Below are 11,588 nucleotides of genomic sequence, written 5' to 3'. Positions count from 1 at the left end.
TGTATTTTATTAATATTTTCACGCAGGGCAGCACAGCAAAGTCGCTTGCTATGATGCCCTGCGGCAAAAACTTGTAAATGATACCTATAGTCTCAGTATATGGGCTAGCGACTTCTGTACAAGGTGGGAGGGCTAGAGTGAGAGAGAGAAACAGAGAGAGAAAAATATTGGATGCCCTCTATCTGAACAAGGTGATGTCAGTGTATGATCACTGGGGTTTTAATATTTGAGAAACTGTGTTGCAAGCGCATAAAAAAAAACAAGAGTCGATATTTTGATTATTGTATCAATGCCTGGAAACCTGGAATATCAATGTGTGGGACACTCAGGTATCAAAATGTGTGACGGGCGGATATGAATTTTTGGCTTGCTACTTTATCATTGTTTGAAGCTTTGAGGAATCTATGTTGGACCATTGAGGTGTCAACATAGGGGACTCTACGATTTCAGCGTTTGGAATGCTCGGTTGCAATTGCCTGGAATACTGACTGTCAACGTTTGCAAAAGTATGATGTTAATCTTTAGGGCGGATTTTAATGTTTAGTACACTGTGGCACTAATATTTGGAGCAATGTACGCACCTCTTTAAAACAGTAAATATACAGTTTGGAGAACAATGGAGCCAGCATTTGGAATACTGGGATGTTCACATTTAGGACAGACATTCAGATATCCGAAATTTGAAACGTGTCATCATATGGCACTTCTCGCAAACTCAGATGCTAGTGCAAGTCCGACTAAGGTGTCAATATGTAGTCAACTTATACAATTCTGAGATGCTCATGTTTGAGACACTGGGATGCCAATATTTGGAACAGTGGGGGTTCACCGATTGGAACACTGGTGAAAACAAATATCAATATTGGGAAAATTTGGGTGTTAAGCCGTTGGCCAGTGGGATTTCTATGTATGAAGAGTGAGTTGCAATGAAGTAACAAGTATTGTCAACATCAGAAAAAACACGTCTCGTCAGTGTTTGGATCACTGGGTTAAGAAAGCTGTAGCCAATGGGTATCAACGTTTGAAACAAGCTTGGGGGTTTGGGGATGAACATTTTGGTTGCCTGTGGTGTCATATTTTAGAAGACTGGGCTGTTAACCTTAAGAACACCAGAGTGCCAACACATGCAACACTAGCTGTAAACATTTAGTACCCAAAGAGAGTCAACACTGGAACGCCATGTCGTCAAGATGTTGATTGTAAAGTTGTGCAACATTTCTGTAAACACTGGCCGTGTGTGGTTCAACATTAGAACAATGGAATGTTGAGAGCACCATTGAAGATAATAGGGTGACTCAGGGCCTATAATGGCTGCTATGGGCCTTCTGCTCCAACATTCCAATCTGTGTTTCTCTGTTCCTCCCTTTTAATTTAGAATATTCTACCCATGGTAGGCAAATTCCTTTAATATCATTATAGCTCTTCTGTTTAAGGCTATAGCGATTGTTAACGGTTCTATCCCTCATTAAAGGCATCACCTGCGGCTCAGGCCTGTAAGTCAAGTTTACAACCTTAACTATAATGCTATAGTATAATAATGTGTAAGGTCTTGGTGTGATGATGTTTGAAGTACTGGGGTGTAAATGAGCTGGACAGTGAGCTACTGTTTGGTGACCTTGCTGGTAAATATTTGGAACACTGTGGGCTCTCTGTGGGTAACATTATGATGTCAGAATTTCTTGCATTGAGGTAGCAACTTATGGAACAATAGGGCGTCAACATTTGGGACACGTGTCATAACATTTGGAGCACTGCTGTGTAACATTTGGAACAACCAGGAGTCTACGTTTAAAACACAAGGGAGACAAGGTCTGAAACACTGGTCATTAACGTCTAGAACACTTATGTGTTAATAATACCTGCACACAGCAATGCAAACTATTGAAACACTGAGGTATTAGTGTACCGAGCACTATGTTGTCAACTGCAGTGTATACATTTGAAATACTGGGCTACCAATGTAGAAGCGAATATATGGAACACTGACGTGTAAACTTACTCAACAAAAACACTGAGATGCCAACATTTGGTACACAGCAAAGTCAACATTAGGAACATTGGTGCCTTAGCTTATATAACACTGTGCCATCAGAGCTATAAAACATGATACATTTTTTGGGTACAGACGCTTGGAGCGGTCTGTCAACAATGGGATTTGAACATTTTGAATATTGATGTGTCAACTGTTAGAAGATTGTTGTCTTAGAGTTAAGAGTACTTCATTGTCAATGTTTGCTGTACTGGAATGGCAGTTTTGGGAATACTGTGTATCAGTATAAATAACTCTGCAGTGCATGCATTTGAAACACTGTGAGGTCAACCTATGGAGTATTGGGGTATCAATATTTGGAACTCTGGGGGTTCAAATTTGAAAGATTAAAGTTTCCCCATATGGGGTATTGCGATCAATGTTCGAAACACTATGGTGCCAGTGTTAGAAAACAAGGGGGCATCATGGCCTGGAACACTGGAGTGTCAATGTATGGAAGATTGGCATGCCAGGTGTTGAAATATTGGGCTGTCAACCTTTGAATATTCTCTGTTCATATCTGGAACACTGTTGACAACTTTCTGATTGCTGGAAAGTATCAGTCTTTAAAACATTGTGGTGTCAACACTTGGAATACTCGGAAATTAATGCTTGAAACACTGGGGTGTCAACATTTAAAACACTCAAGAGTAAACATTTGGAACACTAGGGGGTTAACACTTCGGTAACATGATGTGTTAACCCAGCCGGTAGAGAAGGAGAATCGGCTACTTTTGCTGCCCGTAGGGACATTCTCAGAATTCATCACCCAACATTAGTAAAGAAACAAACATACAAAGTTAGGTATTGCACGCGGAAATCTCAGTCATGAGCACCGGTTCAAGCATTGCAGGCCGCACATCAGGAGCGACAGATAGGAAGAAGGTGGAGGGCAATACGACTACACTTCCATCCCATCTGGTATCAGGGTGAGCATTGACACTATTTCTTCAGAGCTTGGTGCTTCTAGTCGTGGTCTCCCCATGAACGATGGACATCCCTATATCTACAGGATCCACTCCACACTCTATGGATTTTGGAAGTATTTTACGCAAATGTCTTCTTTCTCCATCTTTCTTTTTTTGACGAAGGATTTTCTGTTGTTTTCTTTTTACATATATACACCAGTCCAAGAGGAGCCCCTTGCAGATTCAGGTCTAAATTAGTTGTGCATATGTTGCATGCCACTGGGGATGGAATGCGGTCAGAGCAGAGGGTACACAGGGGTAGTTCTGAGGGAGGGGGACACGCAACGTGTACAACTAAACAGTAATATGTCCTTTACAGTCTTACATTTCAAGACAAGCTCCTAGGTCCTCTCCTAACAGGAGAAAATCAATGTCTGGACTCCTTCTGGAAGAGTCTGTTGGGGTGACCCTAGAGTCCTCAGAGGTGGCGGGGGCTCGGGTGACCATTATGGTACAGCTTCTGTTTGATATGCACCATGTTGCCAGTGGGGTCATCATACTGACGGTGGTGGCGCTTTCGGAACATCTTCAGGTTGCAGAATTTATGGATCCAGGACCATGACCAGGAATTTTCTGGAAGCAAGTGAAAAGAGAAATATTAGCCATTAGGTAATTGTAGGTGTATAAAAAAGTAATGTGATATATATCACATAAAAGCTGTACCTGGCATGAGTCTAATAAGCTACTGTGTGACTATATGTTGAACACCGTGCTAAAGACCTTAATAGCCTCCAAAGTTAAGGAGCTATTTGAGGAATGATTATGAGATATATTATAATTCAAATAGCTAAAGCTATTTAGTACTTAGAGGTTTACCTTTATTAGGGGACTCCCCCTCTCACTGATAAGCTCCTGTCAAGGCATATGGGGGCACTCACTAGCATACCGTTGCCTCTGTGGCATTTTATGGACTTCCCCGGCATGATGGTCTTGTTCTCTGATGATGATGGCCACTCCAGCCACACAGTGCCGATTTCTGGCTTATATGAAACATCCCTAGTCTCAGGTGGTTTCCCTGACGTAGGGCCTGATTTGCATATTGCCAGATGAGTTACTCTGTCACAACAGTGGCAGATATCCCGCCTGCTGAAATCTAAATCCAATTATTTCCTATGGGATTTAGATTTCAGCAGACGGGTTATCTGTCACCTTTGTGACGGAGTAACCCATCCGCCAATATCTAAATCAGGCCCTTAATGTGGCTCTCGCTGGCATATGTTTCACATGCTAAACAAACCTCTGTGGCCACCCCTGGCATTTGGTGGGCATTTCTAGAAAGATTGTCCTTCTCCCTGGCCTCTGGTGCACATTCATGGTTTAACTCGAATATTACTGGCTTAAGGTGGGCATTCCTGCCTTAAGTTGGCTCTTGATGGCCCTCGATCACTACTCCAGGCATCTGATGTGCTTTTAAGAATACTATGGCCTCCTACGGCATTTGGTTTGCATTTCTGGAACTTTATTGCTATTTCTTGGTTTATCACACTCACAGAGGCATATCGGGCTCACATCTTTTTTGAGGTGGGCATCTCTACCATACTGCAACCTCCCTGGCTGATGGTGGCTCACCCCGCAGTCTGCATGAGCTCCTTATATTTGGTGTTAACCAAACATTGTGTCTCCAGAAGAGATATTTTTCAACTCAGTTACTTATTTTAGCGATCAGGTAACCGTATATTCGTTCCCTCACACCATAACGTAGCAAATAAACATGACATTTCTGGTCTTCCATACTTGTTTTTCTAATGTTTGATATATTTTGGGATGTAATAACAGAATTGAATACACATTTCAATAAATATATAGGTATTTTTTCGATTCTACTATAGATTATGGGATATATGAATAGACTCTATTTTTGAATTAATATAACTTTGCCTATTCATAGATGAAGGCGCCTGGAGCTCTCTGAACCTGAGGATATATAGCCAAGAAGGAGCCCACTGTGTACATGGTTACTTAGAACTGTCACCGGGCTGCTTGTTTCAGAATTAGCCTCGCGCAGTGTCTATGCGATCGTGGTACACGTTAGTCAGTGCATTCATTGAGAGTTAAAGAACAGAAAAATAGTTAAGGATTATCTTTGGGCTGTATTAGTGGACATTCTTTCATAACAGTGGTGGCCGTGCTTGATTTACATCTTTAATTCACTGGGCATGCTTCCTTCCACTCTATCTTTGTATAATATAATAATGTGTATTTGTTATTTTTTTATATGTTGTTTTTGATGGTTTTACGATATAGAGGGTTCACAGTATAGCACAGCTCGACACTTTGGCCTTGGGTATTTGTCAGACATTTAGAGACCGAAACTTCTACGAATTGGCCACCACAACCACATAAATTGTTCTATGGATTGATGAGATTACTGTATAAAGAAGTACGACGAGTCACAATCTTCATTGTATAAATCATTTTTCTTTGCCACATTATGGGCATTATGTATATGGGAACAGATATACGGTTACCATATCCCTAAAACAAGTAACTAAGGTGCAAATATCAGGAGACACCTTGTTTAGTGGGAATATTGGGGCGCCCTATTATTTTGTGCTTTACATTTGGTGGGCATCTTTGCCATTTGATGTGTATCTCTGGTGTAATGGTAGCCATCTCTACCAAGGCCTACATACTCCTAGTTCATGATATGTGCCTCTGCCATAGGGTGGCACTCCTGGAATTCAGAAGTCTTCTCTGCCAAACTGGGCCTTCCTTGGTTGGTATTTAGAATCCCTGGTATGACTGTAGTGATCTTTAGTTTAAAAGTGGTCACTCCAGCATACAATATCCACTTTTGCTTAGATTGGGAATCTATTGGTTAAGGTGACTGTTGCACTAATAGACTCTGAGGCCCATATTTATACTTTTTAGCACCGTGTTTGCGTCATTTTTTTACGCAAAAGCGGCGCAAACTTACAAAATGTAATTGTATTTTGTAGGTTTGCGCCGCTTTTGCGTCAAAAAGTGACGCAAATGTGGAGCAAAAAAGTATATATATGGGCCTGAATGACACCCCTTGCTTTTTAGGACATAATTGGCTGGGCAATCTATCCCTGGCGTATGGCACCCACCCCTCATATATGGGGTCCATTCCTGACATTGGGTGAGCCCCCCCAGATTTAAGATAGCATCCCTGTAAAATATACATTCTCAATCTGTGGCCACATCTGGATTATAATTAGAAACTCCAGGCTGGGGTACTGAGATATCTGTTAGACATCCCACGTTCTGGTGCAATTTCTTGGCATGTAATAGTAACAAATGGTTCTGTGAAGGACTATCTATAGAATGGGGCAGTTAATATGATTACTTGATGAAAATGACACCAAGCTATTTGAGTTCCAAGGTGTTGTGTTTATTAAAAATCAATAGACAATTCCTGGAGGCATACAATTATGTTGCTTCTGCTGGTGGTAAATTAGTTTATTTGCCAAAAATTACAACATAGGGACGTAGTTAGAGTTTGGAGGATGGAATACTCTGCTAGAAGTGTGACTTATGTCCCATCCATCATAACACATATACATTATAGCTATGGCACTTGTAATGTGGTGGACAATATATCCACCATGTTTTGATGGAGTATTCCAGTGCTTAATCTTAGCTGGTGGTTTCTGGTGTGAGGCACCAGCACTTATTTGTGAGGGTCGGCACGTATTTTTCTGCCTCAAGCATTTCTGCGAACAAAAGACACATATGGGAAAGACAGAAGAAGAGTAAAACAAAATAGCATCACAAAGGGAGAAAGCTGCAAGAGTTAGCTGAAGGCGCGGGGAGTGGCTGTAAATGGATTAAAGAGGTCCGAGATGGCTTTAGGATTACGCAGCCTAAGTATTCCGTACTCGCACATTTAATTGCAGCAGCCGCTTGTTTAAGAGGAGAGCTTTACGGACCCAGCATGTTTTTATTTACAAATTAAGCACTGCAGTATCCCATCTGTCAAACTCTAAATAAGGACCACAGGTTTCGAGAGTCAACATCTGTGGCTATTCAGAAAATAACAAGCTGATCTTTAGGGGAAAGCATGTAAAGATAATGTGTGAGTGATAATTTATGTTGAGTCTGTGACACTTATAGCTGATACTATTTCTATGGTGCCAGTGGGTACTACCAGCTATAGGTTTCACATCATGATTCACATGGAGAAATACCGTCATCAATATTGATAGGAGTTTATAATATTATTATCATTACTGCTGTTTGAGGCCTTGTCCTGTAAGGCTCCAGGACTGGACATGTCTGCTATCTGAACTGGAAAGCTTCTAGAGCAGAGCACTAGCTCTGTTGCCTGAGTGCCATAGGGCTAATTTTGCAGTTTAAGGTCTGCGATTGTGAGGTCTGTGTAACCTTTCATCATCCTGCCTCTTAAAAGTAGATTCAATGCCATATTCTTTTACTGACAATCTAACTGGAAAGAGTAGCACTGGAAAATGAAAGGAAGTTGAATAAGAATTTACAGAATATGCCATAATACATTTTGAAACACAGGAAGAAGCCATGTCAAATTGTGTGATGCAAGTAATTACATTAGCTTTTCAGTCAATTTATTTCAAACTGTCCACTAAATGGTACCATTAGCCTCAATATTTCACACCTTTGGTATGGGAGACCCCAAGGGTCACTTCAAGAGCAGATCAAGCTCATTCACTCAGTGCGATCTGGCATACTAATTTATGCCCATCACTTTTAAAGTTTGCCAGCTACTGTAGCTCTGGGCCACCATATGTGGTTGCCTTTCAAATGATCATACCCCATAGTTAAAGTCTGAAACAATGCCAACGTAATCCCAAAGAAACATGGGGGCATATTTATACTCCGTTTGCGCCATAATTGCGTCGTTTTTTTTTACGCAATTTCGACGCAAAACTAACTCCATATTTATACTTTGGCGTTAGACGCGTCTAGCGCCAAAGTACATGGAGTTAGCGTAATTTTTTAGCGTGGACACCTACTTTGCGTTAATTATATGCAAGGTAGGCGTTCACGTCTAAAAAATCGACTCCAAGGCATGTGCGTCGGATTTATACTCCCGGGCAAAATTCACGCCCGGGAGTGGGCGGGTAAAAAAAAATGACGTACGGCCGCTTTTGCGCCGTTTTTTAGCGCCTGCTAAAGGCAGGCGTTAAGGGACCTGTGGGCTCTGAAGGAGCCCAGTGGTGCCCTCCCATGCCCCCAGGGACACCCCCTGTCACCCTTGCCCAACCCAGGAGGACACCCAAGGCTGGAGGGACCCATCCCAGGGACATTAAGGTAAGTTCAGGTAAGTGTTTTTTTTCATTTTGTTTTGTGGCATAGGGGGGCCTGATTTGTGCCCCCCTACATGCCACTATGCCCAATGACCATGCGCAGGGGACATAAGTCCCCTGGGCATGGCCACTGGGCAAGGGGGCATGACTCATGTCTTTGCTAAGACAGGAGTCATTTCTATGGGGGTTGGGAGTCGAACAAAATGGCGCAAATCGGGTTGAGGCGAAAAAATTGCCTCAACCTGACTTGCCCCATTTCTTGACGCCCAAGCCCCATATCCCCCTACGCCGGCGCTGCCTGGTGTACGTCGTTTTTTTCCACGCACACCAGGCAGCGCCGGCGGCTAACGCCGGCTAACGTCATTGATTAAATACGGCGCCCGCATGGCGCTTCAGAATGGCGATAGCCGGCGCTAATTTTTTTGTCGCAAAACTGCGTTAGCGCAGTTTTGCGTCAAAAAGTATAAATAGGGCCCATGGCCTTAAGTCTTTTAGCTGCCTTATCATGGTGCTCGGTAGTGCTCAATGACCCTGGCAGATCCGAACGGGTCATCCGCCCGCATCATCCACCACTTCATGAAAATCATCAACGAGGGCTATCAGAACTAACTGCCTCATGTTGAGGATGAAAACCTTCCTTGATGGATCTATGGCAGGAAGGTTTCCATTCCCAACATGATGCAGAGTTCTGAAAGTCCTAGTGGATGATCTTCATGAGGTGGTGTGTGACTGCGGACAGCTGACTCTCTCCAATCTGCCATCATCATTGAGCACCATCAAGCACTCAAACTTGCTAAGGCAGTTAAAGGAAACAAGGTCTATGTAGGGTCTGATGGCCAGCCAACTATCTCAGCTGGTGACCGCCTACCATATTTGAGTCTCTGACTGCTTGATGGAGATCTCTGAGCCTTTAGAGAAGCTGCTCACATTGTGGATTCTCTAAAGGCACAGTAACTCTGCTGAGTGGCTGCCATGTTTAATGCAGATGCACGGCAACACTTTCTTTTGTTTTTCAGACGTTTTTCAAATAGAAACTCAAAACGTGACAGTTTTTTGAGAAACGTAAAAACTATTGACTCTGTTATGCTGTTAGATTTCTACAGTGCGCAGTTTTTTCTTATTTAGTTCAGATGAAAAACCTTAAGGATATGAAGCCCCACCCCCTTCAGGACACCATGCTGAAGTCAGTGCCCTTTAAAATATAGCTCTATTGGTAGAACTCATCCAATCCATGGTATGGCCTCCATTATTTTTTAATGTGGACAACACATATACTTCTCATACCACAAATGTTTTAACAGTGAGGCCTCAAGTCTTGCTTTACTGCAGGTTATAATTGAATTCAGACAAACTTTGTCAAACTGATTAGTAATAAAACTGCGTCTTTAATATGGTGACAAAGAAATCAGGGTCCCCTGTAATGGTCCTGCTTGGTATTCAAGTGAGTTTTTCTCCTTGGATTTGAGCAATCTCTAAAAGTTATTTTCAATAGCACAAAGTGAGGGATATCATTACTGAAAAAGGAGAGGTCAATCTCAACAGTTCATTGGTTGAGCCTCACCCATATCAGGTCTGAACTCCAGCTATTGTTGCGGGATTCAAGGTACAATTAAGCTGCTTGCAGGCCTTCTCAAATGCCAGACCCAAGCTGGACACCTAAAGGAGCAGAAAGTGTCCAAGGAAGAGTGGAATGGTTGGACTTCTCTATTGTGGAATGTGAGTGAGAAAACTGGTCCATTTTCTGCTGATTCATGGTACTGCTGTTCCCTTGTGCTGTTAGAACAACCACAGTTGACCTCGAAAGAATGAAGCAACAACTAAGGCAATATGTTTCTGACATGCCCTTCTCCCTCAAACTATCTGCTGCCAGATAAAACTGGTCAGTGCTTCATTTCTAAAAAAAAAAAAGGGGCTTTGTGTGGCCTTGTAGATATGGGCCTGCGCTGCGTCAAAAAAAGTGAAGCACAGGTGGAGCGCGCCGCTTGTAAAAGCCCTGATGTCCTTAATTCAAGGAGGGTGAGATTAGAGCATGCGAGAAGCCTCAACATTTAAATTTGGGCAGTTTTACATAGTGCAAAGAAAAATAGAGGATATAACTTTGTTTTTGAGCTGTTACTAAATTGTCATAAATGAAATTCTGATTATCTGTCACTATTCATACCAGAAGCCCTGATTCAGACGAACTGCCTCTACTTCAATGTAAATCAGTGGGGAAAATACATTATCCCACCTATTTTTTTAAATGTTCCACTTGTCAGCTCTAAAATATTGGAATGTATGTGTGCGTATTGGACCCACTTGCCAAGGGAGCACCTCTGAGATTTGAACAAATCTGAATTGGCAACATATGAATGTTGGGTTTGGGTGCGCGCCCAGGTGGAAGGCGCCTTCACAGCCTCAGCCAGGCTTTACCTCTTTGCAAAGGGTATGGAATAACGCCTGGCCGTCTGGCTGCATTCCGTGGCGTGGGTGCTGGTGGGGATGAAAGCACACACTGCAGGCCATGACGAATGGCTGCGCCATATTAGCACGATATTGACAAGCTTTTAGTCGCTTAGAGATTTAGCTTCCCCAGGAGGCCTGTACGTCTCCCCTCAGATTTGCGTAGCCCACTCCGACAAGGAAGGGAATTCATAGACTAGGCATTAAATCAGATTTTCTGCACCTATAAATCCTACCGTAGTTAGGCCTCTTTTAGGAAATGTGTTTATCTTTCCATTCGTTTCTTTCTTTGAGGTGATTTAAGGCCGAGAACCCTCGATCTGCGCAGGTTGTCAGCAATAGCCATTGACACGTGACCGGGGAATGTTCCAGACTTCGCGCCTACTAGTGGCGCAGTTTAGATTCCCTGTTTCCTTTCGGAAGCTGACCAGCTTATACAGAAATGGGGATACTCTTGCTTATGTGCTGGGCTTAGGTAACGCTATTGAAGTTCACACGTCGGACTCTGACTGCTCATTGTTACTGAAAAGAAAAGAAGGGCAGGCTGGGGCACAGTCAGTTAGGCTGTGACAGGAAGATGTCTCTGAAGAGCAGGTAGCACTGGGGCAGAATCAATACATGACAGGCTTTAGCAGCAAACCTCAGCACTGAAAAATAGGTAACGCTGAGGTAGATCTACTTATAGCTTAGATAAGCCATATATATTTGACACCGTATTATCCCCTAAATTCATCTTCCATTTGTTTTCTCTACCCTGACGCCCATTTGGTCTCATACGAACGTTGCTTTCTTTCTCCCTTTCCCACTAGTGTCTCTTACCTCCTCCTTTCCCATTTCTCACAAGTTACAATTCTCTTATTAAATATCCTTATTTCACTAATATTGTCGAAATTCGTCAGGAGC

The 11,588-nt window shown here is 42.6% G+C and overlaps 1 protein-coding gene across 2 annotated transcripts in view; it reads right to left on the bottom strand.

Moving 5' to 3' along the window:
• Window positions 1–510: 510 nt before the first annotated feature.
• Window positions 511–11,588, bottom strand: part of TMEM240 (transmembrane protein 240) — a 230,095-nt gene continuing 219,017 nt past the window's right edge. Inside the window, exon 4 of one of the 2 annotated variants that reach the window (XM_069241048.1) lies at window positions 511–3,570. In XM_069241048.1, the coding sequence (XP_069097149.1) occupies window positions 3,416–3,570 (155 nt within the window). In that variant the 3' untranslated portion in view covers window positions 511–3,415. The remainder of the gene's footprint in view (window positions 3,571–11,588) is intronic. The other variant, XM_069241049.1, reaches the window with a different exon arrangement.

This window comes from Pleurodeles waltl, chromosome 6 (genome assembly GCF_031143425.1).
Source record: "Pleurodeles waltl isolate 20211129_DDA chromosome 6, aPleWal1.hap1.20221129, whole genome shotgun sequence".
Taxonomy (NCBI): Eukaryota; Metazoa; Chordata; class Amphibia; order Caudata; family Salamandridae; genus Pleurodeles; species Pleurodeles waltl.
The sequence above is the reverse complement of the archived record's forward strand: the minus strand, read 5'-3'. Positions and strand labels throughout refer to the sequence as shown.